General features: G+C 41.5%; 1 protein-coding gene across 1 annotated transcript in view; it reads right to left on the reverse strand.

Annotated features, from left to right (window-relative positions):
- Positions 1-25,571, reverse strand: part of TMEFF2 (transmembrane protein with EGF like and two follistatin like domains 2) — a 213,335-nt gene extending 187,764 nt beyond the window's left edge. Inside the window, exon 1 of the mRNA XM_064515115.1 lies at positions 25,553-25,571. Within this exon, the coding sequence (XP_064371185.1) occupies positions 25,553-25,556 (4 nt within the window). The 5' untranslated portion in view covers positions 25,557-25,571. The remainder of the gene's footprint in view (positions 1-25,552) is intronic.
- Between the last annotated feature and the right edge of the window lie 510 nt (positions 25,572-26,081).

Consider the following 26,081-nt stretch of genomic DNA (forward strand, 5'->3'; position numbering starts at 1 on the left):
GAAACTGAACCTCAAGGGATGCAGAAGAAAAGTACAAGAAGAGAGGACGAGTTCCTCAGTGTGAGCAGTGCAACGGGATTATCCCCACCTCAATTGCATTGTAACTCTCTGTCTTGTCTCGCAGTGTCTATGGACACATTCAATATACTATCATATTTTTGGTTTGGGTGAGGGGTATGGAAGGACCTGACTTACAAGAGAAAGAAAAAAGTACAGAAATACCTTTAACTGAAGTTATTTAGCGCGCAACTTCACTAACATCTAAAAATGTGTGAACTGCTACATTTTAATAGCTAGATACATCCTCCTGATTTAACCTGAAGGAAGATGTACTAGGGGCTGTGCACGTCAGTTTCACAAAAGGCCCTGTCAAGCAACCGCCCATCACGCAAGAAGCCTGTGACCAAGCCAGGTCCCCTCCAGAACCAAAACAGCGACGAGGAGCTCCAAGTCTCCAAGCCCTTTGTAACTAGCAAAATCCTCCGACAACCCAGGGCAGGGATTCAAGATCAAGGAGAAACAGCAGCAGCACATAAATGAATGCGATCAAGTACGTTAAAAGACTGTTTTCTAGTGCATGAACAAGGTGATTAAACTAAAAGGGCACAAACAAGTTATTTCCAAACAAATCAGCTCTTGACTCCATCATCTCTAGGACAGCACCTTTTGGATTAGATTCAAAGTAAGAGACCACACTGAGCATGCCGATTCCCAAAGCTGTCATATGCCGTGATTTGCAGGCAGCAATAAAGAATAACCAAGTGACTCATACATTCACAAAGCAAGAGGGGAGCAAACTTCAGAATTCAAACCGTGTATTCTCTGGTCTTTTACAATTCTTCACTGAAGCGTAAGCTTGGCCTTCTGTGTTCCCCCCCGCTCCCTTTTTCCTCCCAGTTAATAATCTTGTTTTTAACTGGTTGCCATGAAGAAATGGGATGAGACTTCATGCACCTCTGTGGTATCTGCAAAACAACATTATTTGCCATTTTATGAGACTATATTCTTCCATCTTTATTGTTTCCCTTTAGGTGAAATAAGCCCCCTAAGGAAGCTGTTATAAATTGCTGACAGCCAGCCCAAGCGTCAGTACTCTTCACCTTTCTACGCTTGCTTCCTACTGTGACCTGAACGTGCCACAGCAGCTCTCCTCGTCCATCGGTCCCCACCCTACAGGTGCAACCTCACCTTTCGGTAGGTCGCTGTGTCTGGGTTAGAGGGCTCTCCCACCTGCTTCCCTCTTTCGAGGCTTCCTAACTTATCTGCTATATCTCTACAGGATCTGTTTTCCGAGAAAAGCAGAGTTTTAGCTGATCTTCTATAAACATATTATATTACTTTTGTGGTGCTTGGCACCACCCCTGAAGAATTTTATAGAAATATATAGCTGGGTATAGAGTTTTATTTTAATTGATAGGCACACACAGGGAAGAGCAGCTAGGAAGAGATGGTTAAAATACAAGGTCTGCTTGGAGGCAAGTACAGTGAATAGTATCATCTAGAAAACATGAATATAAAATGTAAGCATAGGGATAATAGAAAAAATACCAAAACCTACAGAGACATCTTTGTAAATGTCAGTGTAGAATTTGACCTTTTGGTATCTATCATACATTCATCTGCCTTTGTTTGGGACTAGCATCTCCAATGTCCTTTTGCATTGCCTTGCAAATCCTGTGTTGTCTGTTCACAAATATGCTGGGAGGACCCAAGAAATAAGGCAAAGAAGTCCAGAAACCAGAGGGTTGGCTAAGTCTCCCAAAGTTTCCCAGAACCTGAAGACTACCACTGTCCTTCTGCATCCAGGCTATTCCATAACCATTAGCTGCAATTGTATTTCGCACTTGGGAACATGGGATCCACAGTCTTTGGATACAGGTGGAAAGGAATACATTCACTTACCTACAGCACCTACAAACTTTGATTTTCTTCATCTGGGCATATTGTCTGAACAGACTTTCTTGGGAGCACACAAAGGCTGTCACCAGCCATTCGCTAAAACAAATGAACAAAAAAAGAAAAATCCCTATTTTTTCCCCCCATTTACTTTTCTCTACTAGCAATACATCACGAAAGAAAACATTGAACCGATGCTGATCTTGGGGGAAAACATGGGGACTAAATCTTGCCATGGACCTCTATGACTGCCCTCATTAAAACAGAGCAGCCTACAATGATCAGCAAGGTCCAGCATGAAAAGGGAAACTGCATGAGCCACGCAGCTTGGTCTTTGCTTTTCACCCAAGACCTGGAGAAAGGGGATGTAGGGACGAGAAGATTGAAGTTGGAGAGAAGTTATTCTGCTAACTAAATGGGACACAGAGGACCTGGATGTTACCTAACATTCCTATGACACATTAGCATACTGAAACACTGGTGGCATCAAAGGCCAGCCAAGTTTTACATAATATTCTTGGCAAAGCAGTTATTCCAAAAAGCTATTAGGGGGCACCATCACTTCATTGCAAGTTACTAGACTTGTACTATCTCGCTTCAAATGGAGGTTGAGGTTCCCATTCAATCCAAGGTATACATAGCAAAATGCAGGAGAGCTATAGGCAAGAAAGCAACTCTCAGTGGTAACTAGGTTTCACAGATCATAAGGTGCCTCACTACCGCTCTCATCTCTAAACACCAACTGGAGCAGACTGGAGGCCACTGACCTCAGAAAACCTGCATGGCACAGAGATCATTACCAAACAACCAAGTCCTTCACAGCTGACCTCCTTCCCAACAAACAGGGATGGCAATTGAACATCCTGTTATTGGTCAAATACATCTTTTTCAGGAAGTAATCAAAGTCAACAACTTAGTAGACCATACTTGATGAAGAGATTTCTTAAATCTTCCTATGACCATGCCGTCAAAAAACAATACAATGAGAATAAAGGCCCTATTTTAAAAGATGTACAGGTTGTGACACTTTGGGAGATTAATCTAAACAACATATCAACTACCATAAGTAGTAGTGACAGCTTGATTAAACATATTTTTAAACTTCCAGCAGGCTCTATTTTTCTTATGATGTAACAGGAGATAAGAAAGCAGGTCAGCTGAGGTTATCATCACGTCACCTATAACTGCACAGAGAGGTTCATAATTTCTTGAGTGGGAGAAATGAATCTCAGATTCTGTCTTCTCCAAACACTTTTTTTGTAACAATGCTCATTCACAACTCCTTTAAAAGTCAAAGATGGGGGGAAACCCTTATATATTTGCACGCTACTAAAAAATAAGTAATGAGCTACCTTGCAACATGCTCCAGCTAGAACAAGCTCATGGAAATTGGGAGTTGAAATCCTGCTCCTCCAAAAGTGTTTATCCACAAGCTCTTCAGGGGCAGGATTTTATTCTGTCCATACTGCTAGGTAGTTGTGCATATCCTGTGTTTCTGTTGTATCAAAGCATACAGCTTGGAGCACGCATCAGTCTCTGCAGCAGCAGCAGACATTACAGACAGCTGAAGTTCTCTGTACAGCAACAGAGAGCCGAAGTCCAGCTGTGTTTCTGGACTAAAAGAATTTGTGATCTCATTTTTTGCTTTGGCATTGGAGTTTTATGCTGGCATACTGGATTGTATAATAAAGCACTGTGAATAGTAGATGTTTCATACAGTAGATTTTAGTTATCAACAATTTTTAAAAAGATATATGATAATTCCTTTATTTTCTTGTGCTCTTTTTATTAAGGAGGAATATGACCTGACACTTATCACTAGAAGCAGCATGCACAAAGACACTACTGATTGTGCCAACCGCTAGCAGATTCTGCCTAAGTGGTAGGGTAATGTTTCCAGAGAAACTAAAATTCATTTCTCTCAGGGATGTAAAAACACATTCTTCTAGTGTACTGTTCAAAGGAGTAGAGGAAGGTATAGAGGAGACAGAAGCTGCTAAAGATATGATCAACTAAAATTAATCTTCCCCTCTGTGTGTGAGTTTAATCAGTGCTCCGAGTGCTTTATCATCGAAGCTGAAGGAAGTACTACTTACTGAAACCAAGCATGTGCAGAAGTGGTTCACTGCACTGGGGCCTCGGAGCCCATGCTTTTCTAAATCATGCTGCAGCACAGCTAAAAACAAACTCAGATTTTTTGAGCCTGCTTAAATGTTTTGCCAAATCAGGATCTTCAGGCACCTAGTGATCTTGATTACTCCAGCAGAGCACTTAGCTAAGTACTCGGCTTTAAGTGCTTATTTGCTTTGTGGAATAAAGATGAAACATGGAGGCAGGTGTGAAATGCATACATGAGGCAGCAAAATTAAGGTTCTCATGTTAACCTTATCCAATAGATAGTTTCCAAACTCTTGAGAAATTACAGCTTTGGTTACAATAAAAACCTTCTGCTACATAAATTAATAGTAACAATATACTAATAATTTGCTGATATGGTAGGTGAAACTACATGTATACTGGAAAAAATATCAATTCTTAGTATTGTGCTAGTATAGCTTGTTTTTTGGCATATGAGAGTCCACCTCACAGCAGAACTGGTAATTCAGTCCAGTGCAAATAACGTAAGCTTTTTTTTTTTCCCCACTTCACTCCCTTCAAACAAGATTTTCCTCCTGAAAGTTGTTTACATGGAAAATGGAAGTCTTTTCTCTTTCCAAATAACCTGTAATTCAGATTAATATTTACAAATTAAATGAAACATTCATTTAACATTCTCAAACAATGGAAGAGATGCCAAGAAAAATTACTGATTATACATTATAGTATCCCAATAATGAAAACATTGCAACACCAAAAAGCAGTCATTAATATTTGTATATCCTTTCATTTTGTAGCAAATCCCAGGCTTTTCATTTCAAGAATAGCCTTAAAACAAAAACCCCACACATTACATATGTTCAAAGATCGGCAGACAGAACAAATGCAAAGGGAGAGCAGCCATGGCCAGACAACAGCCTTTGGAGAATTCAGTCTGCCCAACCCCTGCAGCACTTGCCCCTTTCTGGTTTCCACCAATTCCTTCACCAAGTTTAGTTTAGTTATTCATGTTTCTCTTTCATTAGTACCCGAGTACGTTTTAACGGCACTTCCCATTCTCAGCAGGCAATCACCATAACCTGTGGCTCAAGACCCAGAGGTAGCTGGCAGTGTTACTTCATTGTCCCTCATGATCAAAGTTCTTGATTTATTTGCTACTGAAAGACTAAGAAAACCCACTTTATTCAAATACACTGAAAAATAGGTCTGAACATCACATTTTCAGGAATCTGGGCTGTCTGAGGAAAGGGGGGAGGGATATGATCAAACATGTCAGCTAATTTATTAGCAATGAGTAATTCTGATCAGCTCCGGTCACCAGTATCTTCTTATAAGAACCACATTTTTACTGATAAGTTCTCCTATTTCCTGCAACCATCTGGCTGCAATCAATAGATTACCTGACAGTTGATTCTTTTGGGATGTGCTAGTCATTAAATGTGTGGAGAGACAGTTTTCTTTGAGCTAGCTGTAGATAAATTATTGCTGCCTGCATCCACCTGTGTACCCTTTAAGAACTGCTCTTTATTCAGGGGGATATTTGGAGAGGGCTATTCATGAACCACCTCCCCACCCCCCACAAAAACACCCACCCCAAAACCATGTGCTTGGCTTACATCACTCGGAGATGAGCAAACAATTCAGAGAAAATAAAGTGTATTCAAATATATGTAGGCTGTTTTCCTACCTGTAGAAATGTCTGTGGGAGGTATTCAGTCTTTGAAGTTACTTATGTTTAGAAAAGAACACCCCCCCTCACCACACACACACACACACACACACACAGAGGGACTGAATTCAATTTCCTTGATACTATTTCTACTACCTCAGTGGATAAACAAAATTTGCAGTTATAAATACTGTGGGCCAGATCTTTCTCTGCTTGTACAGTTGCCTTGTCCTAGGACTTCAGCAAAGGACTTTGTGTCTTCCTGTGTGGCACCCCATCTTACACGCAGGATGGCAGCTGTGGTACGAATATCCCCTACAGGCATGGCCTCAGATCGAAGCCAACTGAAGGTGCAAGAGCTCGTTAACTCGAACTCGTGGAAAGCTCGTGCAGAAAGAGCAGGTTCTCACGATTCTGAATTTGAGTGAATAAAGGTAGATTTTTCTTCCTTTCTTCTACCAGTTCTAAGCACTCCATCAGTATGGACTCTACACCATAAAAAAAAAGTTGTATTATTTATGCTGTTCATCATAAAAACTCCAGATGCATTTGCATAAGTATATTCATGATTCTGTACTTTTACATTTACATAAGAGCAGCCTTGCCACGAGTTGGCCACTCAGAGTCAGAAACTCACGCAATGAGACAGGCTGATCTATCTATAAATGCTTGCTTGATGATAAACACGGGCAGAGGAATGTCACTCTGCCAGGACCCCTCCCCATCCTGCGTGTTTTGTTTTCTTCCGAAGGTTTGAGCCTCAGCTCGCACTACGTCCCCGCTTCTCTGTGGGTTCAGTTGCCACTGGTTCTCTTGGGCCAGACTGGCTTAGGCCATAATCAAAGCCTGATCACATACCACTTTTGGGTGCAGATGAACTGCAGGAAGAGGTTACTTACAAACAGCCAAAGCTGGGACGGAGGTCCATACCTAACTCGTTCCCTTGCCCAGCCTCTTACCAGGATTTGCTCTCCCTTCAGGTCAGGCAGTAGAATTGTATACGTTTAGATTAGCTCCAACAGGTGAATTAACAGTAAGATTTTTTGCTAATCCAGTCCATTTTGGCTGAATCAGGTTGAGCAGCACTCATGCCAACAACTGAGTCAAAAGATGCGAGAGGCAGCGAGGGTTAGCAGCAGCGGGAACCCCACCAGCCGGGGAAGGGCAACGCGGCCGGGCCCGGCTCCGGAGCGGGGGGAACGTGACGGCGGGTCGCAGCACCTTGGCTCTCCTGAAGGCCCAGCGCCGCAGCTTCCCCCAGGACTGTCGTTCATGCCAGGGCGGCTGCTAGAGCAAGAGGCAAATTTGGGGGGGCGGGGAGGCCCTGCAGTGGGGCTCTGCTGTACACAGCTGTCCTTCCCAGAGCTGGGAACCCAATACAGAGAGATGTTAAATAACCCTTCCAATATAAAAGACTTGACGAGTTCCCAAGGGGAGCTCTAGCTCTCTAACATCGGTGGAGGTACAGCACTTCATTTAACCCACGCTCAAGTTTTCTTTAAAACTGGACATATCCACAGCCAGAAAAGCAAGGCAAGACTACTGTTACTTTGTGGCACCCAGTCACAGGCTAAACCTCCCGTCTGCTTGTCACAAGGCAAATCCTCACGGTACTCTTCTGGGGGAGGCGGAGACACAGCAGGTTTTTTTTTTTTTTTTTTTTTTTAAACACATAAGTAGAAAAGATTCTTCAGTCATTAAGTGATGCAGTCTCAATTTCAAACTTATGCTTCGTCCATATAATAATGGCACTTTCTCTTAGAAATCCCGATTCGGAGAATATTAATGAAGAAAAGTGACACAGCCTTCATAGTATTTTTCTCTAATAGTGGCTTTCTTTGACCCAAGTTAATCTCCCTATTAGGATGCAAGATCTAAATCAGCATCTTTCCACTATAGCTTTGCACAGACTCAGTCTGATGAATAGACTGTTTTAAGGACGTTTGAATAAGTTTCTCCTGTTAGTTAAGTAACTATTTAAGCTTTCTTAGCTCAGCCCACACGTCTCTTCTGTTCCTGCGTGCATAGACTGTCTTCGGTTACAAGTTTCCAGAACAAGTGGTTCTACATCCTCCCAAACGACATAACTTAAAAGTTGTTTTTAAACAAGAGTTTCCCGAGGTTATTAATTGGAAACACAGAAAAATCCACAAGAGATCATTTGGGGAATTTACATCAGTGCCCAGCCAATCACAAATGCCGCAGGCAGACAGACTTGGAAGAGATGATGAAAAAAAAGGTAAGAAGATCACTGCACATGGGGAACAAGCCAGCTAGCTTAGCCGCTGTCGTGCTTCCCGTCCACCCGAGCCAACACACAGAGTTATTTGATTTGCATCGGCAGCCTCTGCTGCCCTGCCCGTTATTCACACCACTTCTGGGAGGGTTAGAAGCTGCAAAAGGGAAGGCCGCGCTCAAGCTCTAGTTCCTCCCAGAGATTGCCAGCTGGTGATGTGTAAAACGAGCAAATTCTTGCTTCATGGCATCCAGCCTCGGGACGCTCCCCCTCCCCCAGGCCCAGCGATATCCTCAGGCAGAGTGGGTACTTCAGGGCCTTTCGTACAGACCATGCACCTGCTTTCCTGGCTCCCTCCGATTTCTCCCTTCCACCCCTCCCTTCCTGCGCTGCACGGCAGGGAAAAGCATCTGCCTCGAGGACAGCACAGGACCTAACAGAAGCGCCATTCTTGTCTTTCTGGCAAGGAAATAGGGTTAGGTGCTTCAGCACCACATCATGCACGGGGGGAGCGGGAGGAGAAGGAAAGCAGCTAGCAGTTTCCATCAATATGTGCCACCCGGCCGCCTGTCTCATACTAATTTCAACCTAAAATAAAAAACAAGTTACCACCAACAAAATTTATTACCTATTTGCATTTCAGGCTCTTAAAAATAAAGCAGACAAATCATAATGCATGATGCCCCTAGTGATTTCTATTCCCTAATTACCCTGATAACTTGGTTGATTAGTGCTATGCTTTGTACAACAGGACTAGCTGGAACAGAGAGAGTCTTTATTTACTTCAAAAGGGCTCTGGATATGATTAGCAGGACTGCATAAATGTACATTAGTGCACATTAATGCAGCAACTAATCTAGACTGTGGACAGAAACAATATGTATTGTATTTTTCCACCCAGTGTGTTTCTATTTGAAAATTCCTTCCACAAAAGTGCCTCTGAGGTACTTACTTTAGTTTTCCTCTTGCAGTTTGTAATTACCTCAGATTGATATGTCTGTTACTCTAAATAAATTGCTTTACTGGCAAAAATATGCCCTCTTTGTAAGCAGATTATATTTGCTGCCACAAAACACATGACTATTTTTTTCTCATTGTGAAAGGAGGGTTTAAACCCTTTGCCATGGTGTGTTTTTTTTCCCCCTCCTTTTTTCTTGAACTAAACCAAGGATGTTTTCTGTCCAGAAACACAGTGTCATTTTAACTAGTACGGATGGTTTTGACGTCCCCCTTCTTACTAGGCGTATGTGTTCTAGGGACTGCTGCTGGGATCTCTGTCAGTGAGGAGTAGCTTTTGTACACAAAAGCTGGTGTCCAGGAAAGGTTTATATGTCTTTTCTAAAATTATGATATAAATTGAGGCCTCCGGTATGACATACACGCTAACTGCCCACCATGACAAATGCTTCCCCTCTACACTAGGAAAGCCCCCGAGCAGCAAGAACTAGCCTTCACCATCTGTGGAAGTGGACAGACCTCAACCTGCTCTGTCTAGCATTTGAAAGCACATCTCCACATGGGTATAAGAAACCAGAAGTGTTTTGGTTTGGAACCTGAATCACAAATTTTGCAGAAAATACTGATGCTGATTGCTATAGCCATGCAGGTTACACAAAACCAGCACTAGCCTCCCAGTTCTCTGTGGCATGGGCAAAACTGAGGGGCCACAGGAACAGCAGAGCTGGATGGAGAGCTCCAGAGAGCCAGGCTTGCTGCTAACGGCCAGAGGAGGGTGGCAGAGGGGTATGGATGTTGTTTTGTGAATGCCACCTCCGCTCAGTGGTAGCTGAGGGTCGAATCTTTGGAGGAAACACCCTCTTCCCCGAGTTCCTTTTTGCTACTTTACATTTTTGATAGAGTCAATGGCTGTTTCAAAGTTATGATTTTTATATAAGACCCTATAAATTTTTTCACATTTGTTCTACTGTCCAGAAAGCTCCTGGCTATGCTATAACAACACTGGGTGAGTAACATTTAGCATTGTGATCCTCTTTTTAGTAGGGTTGTTCGGTACAAAGCTTAACAGGTTAAGCAATCTTATGCTCTAATGAATAGATTAAAAATAATATAAAAAACGCACTCTGAAAAAAGAAGTAAGTTCCAGGAAAGTGACAAGATGTACTGAACAGTTGCTCTCTATACAAATCAGACTGACAAGTATGCTCTTCCTTCCTTACCTCAGGAGCAACATCACTCATTTTGCTCCTAATCCGGCGTTAGTGAGACACGCTGTACTATGACTTCTCCGATTCATTCTCCTTGCCTCTTGTTAATCAGGTTTCATTGCTGGCAGCCAAATGGATGATGCCCAGATTTTGAGAGATTTGGAACACTGCAATTTTCCTTTCTGTTGGGTATCTGACCGTGTCGGTACGCTGCCTTTCTTACACGTAACTGAGTAATTTAATGAAGGAGAATGCCAATACCAAATCACTAGAAGGATTACAAAGGCTATGCTTCACATGTGCACTGCGCATCATCGTGCTAACACAATACGAAGAAAGGATGGTCACGACAGTTGAAAGGAAAGAGAAACACAGAGAACATTGCAGAATAGAGCTGTCTTTAAAAGAGCTCAGCTTATCCTACCAACCCGCTGCAGGAAGCCTCAGATTAGCCTTCGGCCTGGAACACCAAGAGCAAATTGGGGACGGACACCCCCGCCCCCAACAAAATAGTTTAACTGTAACCAGGCAAAAATGTCTCACCTTCCACCTTCAGAACAGGTAGTTGGATTAGAATTGCATAGCTCTTTCGATGGGACACTACTCCGCAGTATCCATCATTTAGCTTTCAATTTCTTTCCAGGAGTTATGGGTCAACGGCTAGAGTCAAGTGTAACCGCTTCCTAGTGCTTATGGTAATTACTAACTTCCACTTTATCACCGTGCCTTTTATCTGAAGTATCCCAAAGCATTTTACAACTTCAGCAACACATCTAAGTTGGACCTGATCCAAAGCACATTACAGTCAATGAAGTTAAGATACAATACAGTATATTATGTAAACACTGGATAAATTGCTTACAATTGCATAATAATAGCTGATGGGGCATCCAAGCAGCCTTAACTCTGCCCTAGTGATGGAAACAAATGACAACCACTACCACTTGGACGAGTCTTCCTCCCTCCACCCCCACAGGGTGCAGCTAATCCAAACTGAGACCAAACTAAAATACTTTAATCATAATCATATAGTTAACGCATGCTGTTGGCAAAGGACAGTGTTCAGGTTATGTGCATGCCTTTGCTGAGCATTCTCATTCTTGAGATTTTCAGTTTAACCATCAGTCTGAATTTCCTGGATTGAATGCAGTCGATCCGATAACTTTGTGATCTTTTCTACCCTAATAACTTTTCACACACTAATTCTATTTTAACACTGTATTTACCTGTAACTAATGATTGAAGTAGACCTGCACACATCAATATGCCATCCTGAAACCTTTCGGAGCACTCCAAATGCATACGGCCCCAGGAAGTCCTTAAACTGGGACTATACCAGGGAAGGTATCGCCATCTGCTTCACTCCATCTTTGATGTTCTTTCCCTAAGAATCCTCTAGCGGCTACTGTTAGAAACGAGGCGCTACATGTTAGCTGGACCTTTCACCTGACCTAGTACAACTACCATGTTCTTATCATACCTTTTTTAGAACATCGGCCTCAGGCTTTATACTATGACTTCTAAAGTGTCCAAGCCAGGAAATCTGTAGACCCATTTTAAGCATTGCCTATGGACTTGACATATCCTAAGGAAGGCTTACACTGAAGAACTGTCTTTAAGATACCTCATTTCAAACCTAGAGTGGGGCTAATATTTAAGGTTGGACATCAGCTTTTTAAACAGTTACAGTAAAAGCCAACTGTAAAGCCGTCCTGATGACAAAGTCAGTCCACCATTATGGACGCTTATATGCTGCTTTGAATTCAGCTCCCCTTCTCCTAGCGATGTCATATGACTTGTGCTGAGTAAACAACCTGCCAAATATTTTCATGTGTGGGTTTGTTTCCTTTTCAATCTCCCCTTCCTTTTAGTGCTGAGGAACTAAAGGAAGAGTTGGGGGATAACTGAAGCTTAATAAACCAACAAAAGCACTCCCTTAAGTGCTTTTTACATTTTCCGTGGGAGACAGAGAGATCTGCTTTAAAGCAGAGCAGTGTGTTATGATCAGCGCAGGCATCGTCTCGCTCGCTCAGTACCTGCTCCTAAAGCGGTTCTGTTAGCACAACGCGATTCCAGTCTCCTTCCGCAGCTCGCGCAGAGCGTACCTCAACTCACAGGGGAGGGACTAGAGTGAAGCTGCGGTGCTTGTGAGGGATGCTGGATTGGCAGCCTCACACACCGACACGGTAGACTGCTCAGTGGGACTCGCAAAACAGGTAAAGAACAATAAAAGCAGATGCCATTTCCTTCACTGCAAAAAGCTCAACTGCAGAAGCCTTACCCTTGAAGCACTCCCCCAGGGACAGCACAGCCGTGCTGCCAGCTGAAGCACAGGCTGACACTGTCCCGCCCAGCGCTCTTTCCACAAGAGCTACACCGGGAGCGTGGACTCCTTCCACAACAGCAACAACATTCAACAGCCATTCCCAAGCCGGGTCCAAACCACTGACCTCAAGATAGAGTACAGCAACTTATAACCATTGGTTTGGGAGGGGGCCGGGGGAAAGCCAAACTGTTCTTCAGTTTGGACTGGAAACTGTTTTCACAGCAAAACCCCCTTCTGGGTCAAAGTGGGAAGCTTAGGTGAAACCCTTCCAGTTCAGGTTTGCACTTAGTATCAGTGTCCCAGTACTTCCTAACATTTATAAGCTAATAAACTAGACCAATTTAATAAGAAATATATATATATATATATGTATGTATATATATATAAGAAAAAATAACATATATATGTATATATATAAAGAAAAAATAACCCCCCCCCCCCAAACTCCACACGACGCAGCCCTTAACTTCAACCACTACAGCTATTCTTAGAAACCGTGTGAAGGTGAAAGAGAGGAGGAACTTTTTCACCATGTGGACCATTAAGTAGGGGAACAGGAGCCCAGGGAGGCTGGGCAGTCTCTGCACTGGGAGGCTTTCAAGACTCAGCTGGACAAAGTGCTGAATAACCTGGTCTGGTCTCAGAGCTAGTTCTGCTCCGAGCAGGAGGCTGGGCTAGAGACCTAGTCTATCATGGTCTGAAAGTAATTGTCTGACACAAGACAAAATAACTTCAGAGTTAACATTGGAGTATCAAAGTATTTCCTAACAAATACCTTTAAATGAACAATTCCCCCTCTGCTTTTCAAGCACAAAAGGCCAAAGTCCTGACTGATAAAGGCAACTGTGTTGATACAAACTAGCATTTTATGCTGGTATTTGACTTACCATATGACAAAAGATTTGTAACTATGTTGTGATAGCTATGTAGTCCATTAATATGTGCACCGTAACAGACAATCAGATTGAGTAGGCCCTCTCTAAGCTTCCAGATGTGGTTGGAGTTGTACAGCTGCTAAAAGCAGACATAATTGCCATTAGCAAACCAGGTGTTACTTGAGTCACAAAAAGACCAGTTTGATGCTATTCAATAACAAACCGTACACAACTACAAAAACTTGTCAAAGTCTGGGGAGGTCACAAGGATTATTTTGGCGGTAAGATGAAAAAGCGAGTAGATAAACTGGTGACAATCCAGTGACCTGATAAACTCATCACAATCTGAGACAAGTTGTTTAATACAGCCCTGTGGAACAGAAAGGTAGGCTATAACTATGAAACAAGAGATTCTCTTGGCACGTATCATGTCAGAGCAGCAGAGTAAAGTTGCTCAAGTTGAGCTCTTAGCTAACATCGAGCTAGAAGAACTGATGTCCTCCCAAGTTGCATACAAAGGGAAATAACCTTTGAGTATTGCACCCAGTTCATGTTTTAAGAAGAATCTGTAAATATCTGCAAGGCAAAAGTGATCCAGTGTCCAGAAAATAATGATTATGATATTTTAATTACATTGCCTAGCCTATTTAATTCATCCAGTATAAATTTTAGAGGTGACTTTGATGCCTACCATTCTCAAAAAGCTGCAAAGAAAGAGCTCTCAAAGCATATCACGCAGTAAGGGCTTTCTGACTCATGTAGACAAAGACGCAGCAGGAGCCAGTGACTGGCTAAACGGAAACTTCAGTTACTAGAACCGTATTTCACAACAGAGAAGTGAGCTACAACAGCACCACAACCCCCTAAACCCCACGAAGCTCCAAAACCAAACCAGAAAAACAACGGCCAGCTGACTGTCATTTTACATTGATACTCTTTCAAAAATGATGTCCTAAGAGGCAGCTGACGCGATTCTGAACGTAGGTGCCACCAGTGTGTAGGTGAATGTGAGTTTAGGACTCACCACAGTGATGTGCCCACTACTGAACGAACCAGCAACTATTAAAGTGGCACACATACCAGTGTAAACTTCAACGTGCTGTCAAGCTCTACGATATCCACCTCCTTCTGCCCTCTATTCTAATCCGTTTGTGATCCTAAAAACCATAAAAAGCTCAGATGCTGTAACTTCATTTTAAATATTGTCACCCCTGTCTCCATGGGGCTGTGGACATACAACATATAGGATATGAGGGGCAAGCATCTAATTCCCTTTGCTAAACTCAGAAAAATGTGCATCACCTCAAGTATTTGGCATTGTGAGTGCACAGACTGAAAGAGAATAATTAAGATGAATGTTGTTGTTTTTTTAAACAATGGTGCCAGTCATGGGGGGGGGGGGCCTTAAAAAGAAAGAAAAAAGTGATTAGAAGCATTAAATCTGGTCATTTGGCTTAACTCCAGTCCTGAATCAGTCTGCTGGGAAAGGCAGGCACTCCATCTCTCTTCCCTCCTGTGTCCTGTCCTGTCCTTTCCTTTCCCAGTAAACCTAATGTTATGATACCCTATGCCACCCTTCCAGCTGTGCAGTTTTGATGCAGCCCTGCCTTTTCTACTCTGGTGGTCATACTCATTTTAGCTCATACTATCATACCTACTAAAAAAATTCTATTCACAAAAAGACTTGTCCTTTGCATAAGCATTTTGAGTAGATAAGGACTTCAGTTACCCAGTTACCTCCTGTTTTCCATTATAACTTAATAATATAGCCAAGGAGCATGCTTCCTATTTTCAATTAATTTGAGCATCTAGATGCAGAGCAGTTTTAGCAAGTGACTGAACTGCAGAGTATTTGTTTCATAATAAATCTTTTTAAACATGGAGCTGTTCCGTGGCAATATTTTCCCCATTTTAAATTTTTCAAAACAAAACTTTGACTTTCTGTTTGAATTAAAAATATTAGTAATATATACTGTGTAAGTTATATATCAGCAAGAGCACTTACTACAACAAGATTTCTCTTTCAGTTTTGCCAAGTTTAAAGTTGAAAAGATCTATTTGTCAAATAAATTAACCTTGAAGTTTTTCAAGGAAGAACTTTTAGGGCATCAATAACAATTGGGAATCCATATACAGGAACAATAGACAAGTCTCAGAATTTTATGCATCTTTAAAGCAATAACATCCCTGCAAATGACCAATAAAGAGAAGAAATTTGATTTTGTTCTCTTTCCTGACATAGAAACTTGTCTAAATGGAATAAGGAGTCTGATTTTAGACGCTCTTCTGCTCTGTGGTGTATCCTTCTATTTTCAGGGGAACTACAGATGACACAAAATTAACACAGGCCTAAGCACTTCACTAGATGGCTACCAGAAGTCTTCGCAAAACCCACGGTATCGGGTTTTGATATTGTGCGAGAGAACCTCCTCTTTAGCAGCCATTTCCAAATGCCCCACCTGCAAGAAGGCTGCTTGGCTGCAGCAAATGGAGTTGGCTGTCCTATACCACAAGCACCTCTCGATTGCCTAGGAACAGAAGGAGTGATACTGGCACTAGAACAGAATAAGAAAACATTGCAGGAAGGAGTCCGTCCTAGCCACCACTTGGCAACTTACAAACAAGGAGTAAAATTTCAATGGTATTTGAGGCAGCTGGTGACAGCCCATCTTGGGGGACAGTTCCCTCAGTTGGTCCTGCCCAGCCTGGCATGCCAGAGGAGATGTCATCTCCCAGGTATAATGCAGACCGAGTAGTTCGGCGGGTGTTTTTGTTCATATTAAATGCTTGCAAATGGTGCTGTTAATTGAATTACAAATTAACTAATTATCAGATACAGTAAGTAATGTTTTTTAAATTAAGTGGAGATTAATTAGAATAGCTGGGCACAGTAATTGAAGCAAAATAGTCCCACCCTCCTCATTAACACCTAAACCTGCCAAATTATTATAAACTGACAGAAATTGATTTGGGGTGATCAGGTGCATCTGTCAAGCTAGCACCAAAGTCTTCAAAACTTCAGCATTTCTCCTAATATTAAAACTTCAGTGTTTGGAAGCAACAACACTTGAACATCCTTAAAAATAAGAGGTCAGCTTTTTTAGCTTTTTTTTTTTTTTTTTTTTTTTTTGAAAGAATGGATTCAATTGTGCATTTAAGTGCTTGTGTAGGGCACGTGTTTGTTATTTTAGCAGATAAAAACCCAATAGAAGACAGCCTCTATTATCCTTTGAAACTATTATTTATGAAACTGTTATGAGTATCAAGGTAATATTTCCTAATAGGTGTTAATTACATTGAAGTCTCCTCAGATTAGATAAATATACTCGCTGTCACCTGTGCACTTGAGCAATCAAGGTTATTCCTCATATGACACTATCCATAGTACAAACAAAATAAAAACAAAACCAACCATTTTTAGGGAAAGAAGAATCAAATACAGCAATTTATAATAATTTTCTCCTCCTTTAGGAATACATAGCCAAGCATTATGAATCATTATTAGCAACTGTAAAGTTAAGGACAAAGACAATTTAGAAATAATCCATCAACTGATCAAGAATCTTGTTCCCTTATACAAAGAGCAGCCCTACCTGAAGTTCATTCACCAAAACCTTATAAATAGCATCTTTTCTCCTGGAAAAAAAAAAAAAAATGTATCAAAGTCTTTTCATGTGATCCATGATAAAGCATATCATGATAAACTACGTTTTCATTGCAGACTATGAAGAGGAAATTAATTTCACCAACAACCTATTATGATAAGGAAAGATGCAGCCATTTGATACAAATGTTCTTATAAGCAGTTCTATAACATTTCTAAAGAAAACCTGGATTCAAAATACCATCTTTGTAACCCCAAAAGGAACTAGCTAGTGTAGGCCATGAGAAGCATGCTATAAACATGTGAAAGATTAATTACCACTACAAAAGAAAAATCCCTCTACCAGCGATCAGGAGCCTAATGGACTGGGAGAGGCAAAGGGGTCACAGCAGGCAAAGTCTTCTGTTCAGATTGAGGGATACACTACTGACACCAAAATCTGTGATGGACATTTTCAAATAATTTGTGGACATTTTGTATTCAGACACAACATGGATACATTCTTTTGTATGGATCTTGAGATGGAGTGGTAACAGACCCAGATCGTGTTCACTAAAGTTTGGGATCATCACAGAAGAAACATAGTTTAAACACCACAAAAAACATTATTTTAAACTGACTACTTAAAAAAATTTCTCTGAACAGTTCATTTGTCTTTCAGTGATCATATGCAGACACAACATTCGTGTATTTTACTTGGGGGGGAGGGGGGAGGGGGCAGGGAGAAAGTACACAGCACACTTATGCCAAGAACTGAATGGAAGCCAATGAAAGACTAAATAGACCATTCCCTCTTCTTTAAAATTTGAAATAGAGCACAGTTAAAAAACAATACTGACAATTGTCATTTTACACTAAGAAATAGAGCAACACAGATCAAGTTCTTTAAAGAAAACAAAGAACCAGCACCATCAAGCAATCATAACTACCTTCAAAAAAAGTGCCTAGAGGATTTACCCAGACAGAAAAGAGGCAACGAGGTCAGATACACTCTGGCAGAAGTACCACACACAGAAGTTAAGAACACATAAACACCACAATTCCAGAAACAGGCAGTTTGGGTCATTTTCTGCAGACTACACCAAACTACCTTAACTTTGTTAAACATAGAAAAAAGACTTTTTACATCAAAGTTAATTTGTCTGAGTAGCAATGAAGGTCATAATTTTATTGAACTGTAAGGTTTGGACAGCCTCCTAAGCTTAGATGCTGAAGAAACACTTACTCCTTGCTGCAGGGCCACCTGCGAGGACTTTCAGTCCATCTTGCAAACCCAGCACTCCTCAGGGGAGGAGCTGACTACCCTAGAGGGGCATTTTGAGAAACTAAGGGTGGAAAGACAGTTTAAGATTTTCATGCCCTCTTTTGCCTCATACCAATTTACATAATCTTCATGGAATCATGCTAATCCCAAAGACAACCCAGGAGCAGAAAACCACTTAAATGACATCTCAGACTGAAGAAAACAGCAGGCGAGATTAAACAATCACCACAGAAGAGCAAGTTTGACTGCAGAACTGCTGTGATGTATGAATGGAAGCTTGTCTACTCTCCTCTTTTCCTCAAAAGAAATTAAAATGGTATAAAATCCAGACAACTGCCATCTCTATGCAGACAAGACCACATCTCGGCAAGTCTTCTATGGTTTCCTGATCATTATGGTCCTGGAGATCTTTGAGCAAGGAAAACCTTTGCCGTTATTCTGACACACCCACTTACTCACATCCAGATCTAAAGTGCGTTTGTATTACAACAAAGAACCAAGGGAGGGGGGAAGTGGACATAGTAGAGTCGAACAGCTGGACATTTCACTTCTGAAAAGGAAGGAAAGGAGAAGGACTTAGAGGGTTAAAAATGCTAGTTGTCAAGCAATTACAACTATAGAAAACTACTGGTGTTACCATATGAAAAAGCAGACCAGCATTTTCACAGCCACTAAAAGAGGTACTGTAAATTATCCAAATGATGCACTAAAAAGCTTAAACTTAAAATCTGCTAATCCCTTTAGACATGGTCTCTAACAACTTTGCGAGAGAAACTGCAGCTCCTTTTGACAGAAACAAAAAAATCATTCCCTCAAGCAGGGTATCTTACTGCAAATAGGTATGTAAGAAACTAAATCTGTCCCAGTCGGTTCAGAGCACTTTTTAGAGGAGCTTATGATTCTACTTCAGAAGAACTTTCTCATTTAAAAATTCCATCAGCTTTAAAGTTAAATCCAGAGATAAATTGGGCACTTAGACATTAGAAGCTTTCAGTAGATGTTCTGGACACTGTACTACCTTTCATGTTATTCTAGAGGCTAGTTAAGCTCATTGTTTGAAGTCCAAAAGCTTTTGGAAACAGATGTCTAGGGCTAAACTTAAAGCTTTATACACATTTCAAAAGGAAGATTCACTCTGAGAGCCAAACAGTCTTAGCAGTCAGCTTTTTCAATGGGACCTACTTGCAAAGATACATCTAAAAGAAGTTACTTTATCTGGCTGTACCAACGAAAGCCGTTTGGAGAAAAAATTACTACTACATCAGCTTGTTGTATTCACAGAAAGCAGCAATTTCTACTTTGTCCTTTGTAAAATTGGAAAGGACACCAACGTCTTAAAATCTTCATCCTGGGGGAGGCGGGGGGAGGAAGAGGAAGAGAGATGTAGATATAAAGTACTGAACTCATTTATCTGGACAGTAGATGAGAGGACAGCAATACATTTATTGACTTGCTGCTCCACTAATTACATACTGCTTTCAGCCTTAGATTTTTTCACCAAGAGATTGAGTTGTTTAAAGCAGTCTTTGAAAAGTCACTTCTCAGAGATGCTACCTTAAAACAAAGCAAAACCACTACTTTGTCATTTCTATTTTTAACTGGCAATGCACAAGCCAATTCCACAAAGACGCTGGGATACATCTTCTGACATGTCAGAGTTCTGCACAACACAACATGGAACAAAAACCTTGCGTACTTGCTTCTACTAGCAAACAGGTTGGAATAGTGTACTAGCATAGAAAACAATCCCTGTTTTAAAAATAGGGACTTCAGATCTGCGTCCTTCGTCAGAAATCTCATTCCCTTTTGTGATGCATCCCTATGTGGCTAGCAAGTCAACAATTCCCTAGCAAGCAAGAGAGATGAAATACAAGAAATGAGGTCCCCAAAACCGAGAGCCTATTTCCATGAAGTTCTATCATGCTTAACAAGACAGTAGCCAATTCAATTTCTGGGAGATCTGCTTGCTGTCAGCCACAAAAACAACTGCATGCAGCTCAAATAGCAAGAAGTGAAAGATGATGTTCTTTATGTCTTACAGTCTTTCCACAGGGGAGCACCCATCAATCCCAATCAGCGCGCAGGAACTAAGCAATCAGGTGCTCACGATCTGCGGTACGGCATTCACTGACTCGCTGTCAGGGAAGCAATAGTATCCTTGCTATTGCAAAAGTGCAAACATTGTAAAAATCTATCGGTCCTGGGAGATGGGCCAAATTCTGCACTCCTCAGTTAAACCAGAGTCAATTACTCAACTAGCCTGAAACAGACCCCTCTGACCAAGGAGTCTGTGCTTGTTAATAACAGATTATTTTTTGTGACTTCAACACAAGTGGCATCGCACAAGGCAGGAGAGGAGTTGTCATGGTCTGTATGAGCTTGAAGTTCAGTTTGTTTTCATAGCTCCTTAGTTTTCCTCTGCAATTACTCAGAAAATTCAATTTTATTCAAAATATCAGCACAGATATCTGACCTTTATTCCTTGCTAGAAGCAGATAATTAACCCATGAAAACAGTACTCTCAGGCTGAAAAAGAAAGAAAACAAGACCACTGTTTGTGAACTAATACACTCCCTGGACTGTAAAACACACTAGCTCAGTGAGTAGTTACAGAGAAGAAGGGAGGGGAGGGGAGAGGTGAGGCATTAAGTCGCAGTAGAAGACCTGACCTTACAAGAGATCCTCTACATGGGGCTGGACTCAGGCCACTTGTAAACTCAGGATTAGAACATAAAGGCACAGAGTTTTGCTTTCCCTTCCGCCAGGCTTCAAAGGGGTAAAGGGAGGGAAGAGGCAACAAGGATGATAAACACAATGGGGCCTGCAGAACCCGCTGTCGTAAACTGGTACAAAGGCCAAACACACAGAGGGATGCCCAAACTAGACAGACAAACAGCCAGTTAAAACAAATCCGTCACAGCTGTCAAACACAGACACAGAACCCTTCCAGTCTGGAAAGTCCCCTGGCCGCACACTGCTGGGAGCAGGGAAGGCCCCCCAAATAGAGAAGTGTTCCTGTATTTTAACCATTATTCCCTTCCACAGCCACCTATTTCTGGCCACTGAGAGAATTAGGATATTGGGACATAAACAGATATTCTCATATTTCAAAGGATAACCACCTATTACTGCTGTCTGGATTTAAGAAAAAAAGTAGTAGCAAACCCACTCACACTGCATGCACCGAATGACAATTTACTTCAGAACATACTACACTGTGTTTCAAAGACATACATTAAGGGGCATGTATTTTAAAGTTCAGGTAACTATATTCCTTAGAATGAGTGTGAAAACGCTATTCATATCCAATACAGTTCAAACAAACCATATAAGAGAGGTTTTTTTCCCCCTCCCCCCTCCCTCTGATGCATTTTAATCATATCCTCAGTATATTAACTTCAAAATGAAAACCTTATGTGCTGGCAAGACCATTTGTAATTAATTACTTCTCAGTGTTTTTATGTTGGTATTTCTACTTACAATTTTACAGTTATTAAGAACTAAATGCATGCTCTTTAATTAAAAAAAAACACAAAACCTTTTCATTGAAAGTTGTAATACATTTATATTGTGACAAGATGGACTACAATGGAGCTTAATAAAGCTGCAGGCTCAGGCAGAGCAATCCTGGAACGTTATAAGGAGGAAACAGTGAAGAGTACGTGGTAGGAAAAAAAAATAAGGATAAAACAAAATAGTTGTTGCCACCTGTTGAAATTATACAGCAGTATCAAATATAACAACCAAATTAGAAGCCATGATCAAAATGATCAATACTCTTGTCTTCCATTTAAATGTAGTTACACTGTAGTTCAGAAAAGTCCTCAAAGTCCTCTCAAATTTTATCTATCAAGAAGTCAAATAGTCTCCTCATCCCTCCTCCTGCTGTATTCAAAAGTATTTCAAAGGGAGGGAAAGGGGGAAGAGAGAAGCAGCTATTCTTTACACCATCAGGATTTCTTAAAAGATGAACAGTGAAACCAGCAGAATTTCTTTCTCTCCAGATTCTACAGGATTTTACTTTGCAGATAGCAGGCGTCAGAGTGGCAGCGAACATCTCCGGGCACCCGAACACCGCAGATTAGCCCAGCCTCTGAATACACTGGCTTAGGGAGAGGTGACTGCAGGTGCAGACGGCGGCTCCAGAGTGACCTTCCTGAACATCTCGGTGACTGCAGAGGAGCAGCGGTCACTGTTCTAGCCCAGTGGAAGCCCTGTTCAGTTCACCTGAAGTTTAAGAAACTTGGGTTCAAGTCTGTGCTCTGGGATAGAGTAACTTTGACCAAGTCACTTCAGAGCTCTTAATTCACAAAGCAGGTAGCTGTGTCCAAAAGGCCAGTCACCAAAACCTTTGTAGGTGCTTATATGACTAATTGTTTGCAAGCAAGCAAGCCTTCCACCCCAGGTGCCTCAGACTTGCCAGCCCTGAGCAGAACGATTGTACGACTCGCACTGAAACCCACCACAAATTCTAGGTAATGGATTTCTTCCTCCTGCATCACTTCAGAACTGCAGCGTTTACCAAGCCTACCTACACTATACTCACCAACCAGAGGCCATACACACAACTGTCCTGTTTATTCAGACAGCTGTCTATGCCAGGAGTCATAACCCAAGGGGAAGAGAAGAGCTTGAATAAACCCGTATCATTAGTATCACCTGCTACCTACCCTAGATAGCTCTTCTGAATATTACAAAGCCTGCTCTGACATTGTTCTCTCCTGATGCAAGGATAAAAAGTCTTCCTACCAGGTGAAGGGCTGTAAATTCACCTAGAAGCCAAGCACTGCAACACACAGCAGCAAACTTGCTTTTGTAGTGAAAGACTCGGTACCACAGCCTCCCAGAAGTGGGGAAAGATTTTGTCTTCCTAAACGCCACCCAGAGAAGCTGCTGACAACTCGACCAGCTGTTTCCTTCAAAAAAAATTATTTTCAATGGCTATGTGAAGATGTCATCTACTTGTTTAGGAGATTGATTCCTCAATCACAAATGTGGTGGTGACCATGACAAAGTAACTCCCCCCTCTTTTATTAGTCCTACAGAGCCAACACTGCACGGAACAAGCCAGATTTGAACTCCCTCTCCTCATAATTCAGAGAACTGTTTGCTAAGTTGTGTTTTGTTACACCTGCACAGCCCACTGAAAAGGCAGGAAGCTGTAATTTGCCCTGCTGTTGCTGATGCATGGCCAGGTGAAAAACCCAGCTTGAGCTACGGCCCTAGCTGAACACAGAAGGCTGCCAGCTAGAAAAACAAAAGCATCCTTTTACTACTAAACCAAGCATGTTTGATCTGAAAATCACTAAGATGCAATAAATATGGAACCCCACATTTTTTCATAGTCAGTTTTCAGAGGAGAGCTGCAATTCTGTAATGAACATGCATTAAACCCTCAACAAAAAAGTTAATTAAGAAAATGAGATTTTTCTTTCTTTCTTTTTTTTTTTTTTTTTTAAACTCTTAAGTGTTCTGCTGCTGAAGAGTATGGTACGCACAGTAACATAGCTTGGCAGGAAAGGTTTAGTGTGGTTCTATCGATATGGATGACAGAGCTCTGTTCCAGTGGAACTTAAAACAAATTCAGATACTCAATAAAAGGAAATAAAAGGGGGGGGGGGGGAACCAGGAGGCAGGCAGCACATGAAACACCACAAGATCATAAAAAGTCAGAGCGCAGATGTAGAGAAATGGCACAAAATCCCCAGGGAAAAGGAAAAAAAAAAAAAGCTCAGATATCTGCTGTTAAAATGAGTAACTAAAGTATATTCTTCCCCCCATCTCATATTGCAGCAAATTTTAGTAGGAGCAAAATGCCATATGGTTTCTTTTATGAGTAATTGGAAATAAAAAATTGTAAAGAGTGGAAGGCTTTCATTTTGGTCACCCAGATTAAGAGGGAGATTTTGGAGCCATATTTCAAGCATTCTAGTATCCATAAGCCTCCAAATTTTCTCTTTGACTCATCCAAAAAAGAAGTAACGATAGCATTCTGAAAAGGGAGGCAGCAAATAAGGACATCAAAGAGGTAACAATAAATAAAGATACTGAACAAGTGTTCAACAGACAAAGACATATACGTATGGCGTGACATAGATGCAACCCATAGGGAAGGAAAGTTATAGATTAAGAGCCTGTTTGTCACAAGCAGAGAAACAACAAAGGGGGTGGGGGGCAGAAAGGTTTACTTGTATCATTAAGTGAGGAAAAAGAGAGTAAACCTCTTTAAAAAAACCTACAACAACAGCTTTTACAGTGGCTTATAATTGTAAAAAAACCAAACAAACAAAAAAAAAAACAGAGTGAGAGAGAGAGAGAGAAGGTAAGTTTTACAAAAGCAAACAAGAAAGGAAGTGGGGTACCGCAGACTTACTGCCTAAAGAAATGTTAGGTTCATAAAAACTTTCTTCTTTTAAGAATGAGGACTCAACACTTTCAGCATGAACAGCTTACACTTCCTCATTAACCCCAGGTAGAGCAAGGAAAGGAGTAATCTGTGGGCTTTCAGCTTTGCTTTTCCTAGGCCAAACAGACAGGAGGAAACCAGCCTGTGGCCCATCCATGGGACTTCCAGGCACCAGTGGAGGCAAGCCACCTTCTGCGGCATCATCTACAAACCTCTCGTCTTCAGCAAGCAGTACTTGTGCTCTGTAGCACAAGCAAGAGGACCCTTGAAAATACGGTAGCCTCGATATTTAATAAAGCCTCTTTACTAATACCTCAATTCCAACTAAGAAATAAAGCTGGCTATGATCTGTAGCCTATTTAACAGGCAAAGATTAAGTTTTCCCAGGGTATCATAATCCTGGGGTGGAATATAGGGGATGAATTCTTTGGGATCAAAATTCTATTGCCAGAACTAAATTTCATTTCTTATGACCACAGAGCACCAGAGGAGTCAGGATGAGCCAACAACCTGCAAACATCACAAGCTAAGAGTATGACAGTGCATTTATTCCTATAGCACACAGAAAGCATGGCATCCTTATCATTAGACCAAGGAGTCCCATCAACTAGTACACCAGAGAAAGCAAAGATCTGGAGCACATGACATACAAATGACTAAATACCAAACAGCATGCCCAGAGGCCCACAGCTCAGGGGGCCTTGGGTGGGAGACCCAGGCTCACCACTCAGACAGGCTTCCAAGTAATCCTCTTCCCCTCAAAGCTCATTCTCCACACCAGAAGCGTCATCTTTTTCACTCAGAAGTTACTACCATGGTACAGGCAGTATATGGAAAACATCCACTTATTCCTTTTCCCTTCACTTTACCATGCAATAGCAACACAAATTAAAATGAGCAAGTGAAGCAGGATCTCAGCTAATACAGGGTGAAGAGACAAAGTACCCACCACCAAACAGGGAACTTCTGAGTTACTTATTTTACCCTTAGTTCATAAAACACAAAGCTGCTTACCCATTTGCAGAGAGAGAAGCTGTTGTTTGTGCTTGCACAATCTCTTTTCTTCCAGTTAATCCAACAGGAATGGGACTGAATTTAGCAGCTGCTGTGTGTGATCTGCCTGCTATGAGGCCCTTGCAGCCCACCTGTGGCTAGTTTAAAGCCTCCACTACGACAAGAAGCTGGTGGGGGTGGGGTGATTTAGTGCTGAGCTGAAGCTTTGCAGGTGAAGGCTTGGTGTTAGCTTTAGGGTGGAAAGAAGAAATAATTCTCCTATGTTTAAAAAAAAAAAAAAAAAGGCTCCCTCCACACATATCTTCAAATTCCAGGAAAAGATCAGTCTCTGAATGCATTCAACAGTGAGAGGAAACTATAGCTCTTTTCATTTAGCTGTTTTCTTTTCCTTCCCCTCAATCTTCATCCTTTGTTTATAGTTTTTTTTTTTTCCTCCCTGAATTTCTCCATCTCTTAGCCTGCCTTTCTTATTTATTCAGCCAAGGAGTATCAACCATTTATATAGTTCCAATTTCCTGAAAAGAAATTA

This window comes from Dromaius novaehollandiae, chromosome 7, assembly GCF_036370855.1.
Source record: "Dromaius novaehollandiae isolate bDroNov1 chromosome 7, bDroNov1.hap1, whole genome shotgun sequence".
Lineage (NCBI taxonomy): Eukaryota > Metazoa > Chordata > Aves > Casuariiformes > Dromaiidae > Dromaius > Dromaius novaehollandiae.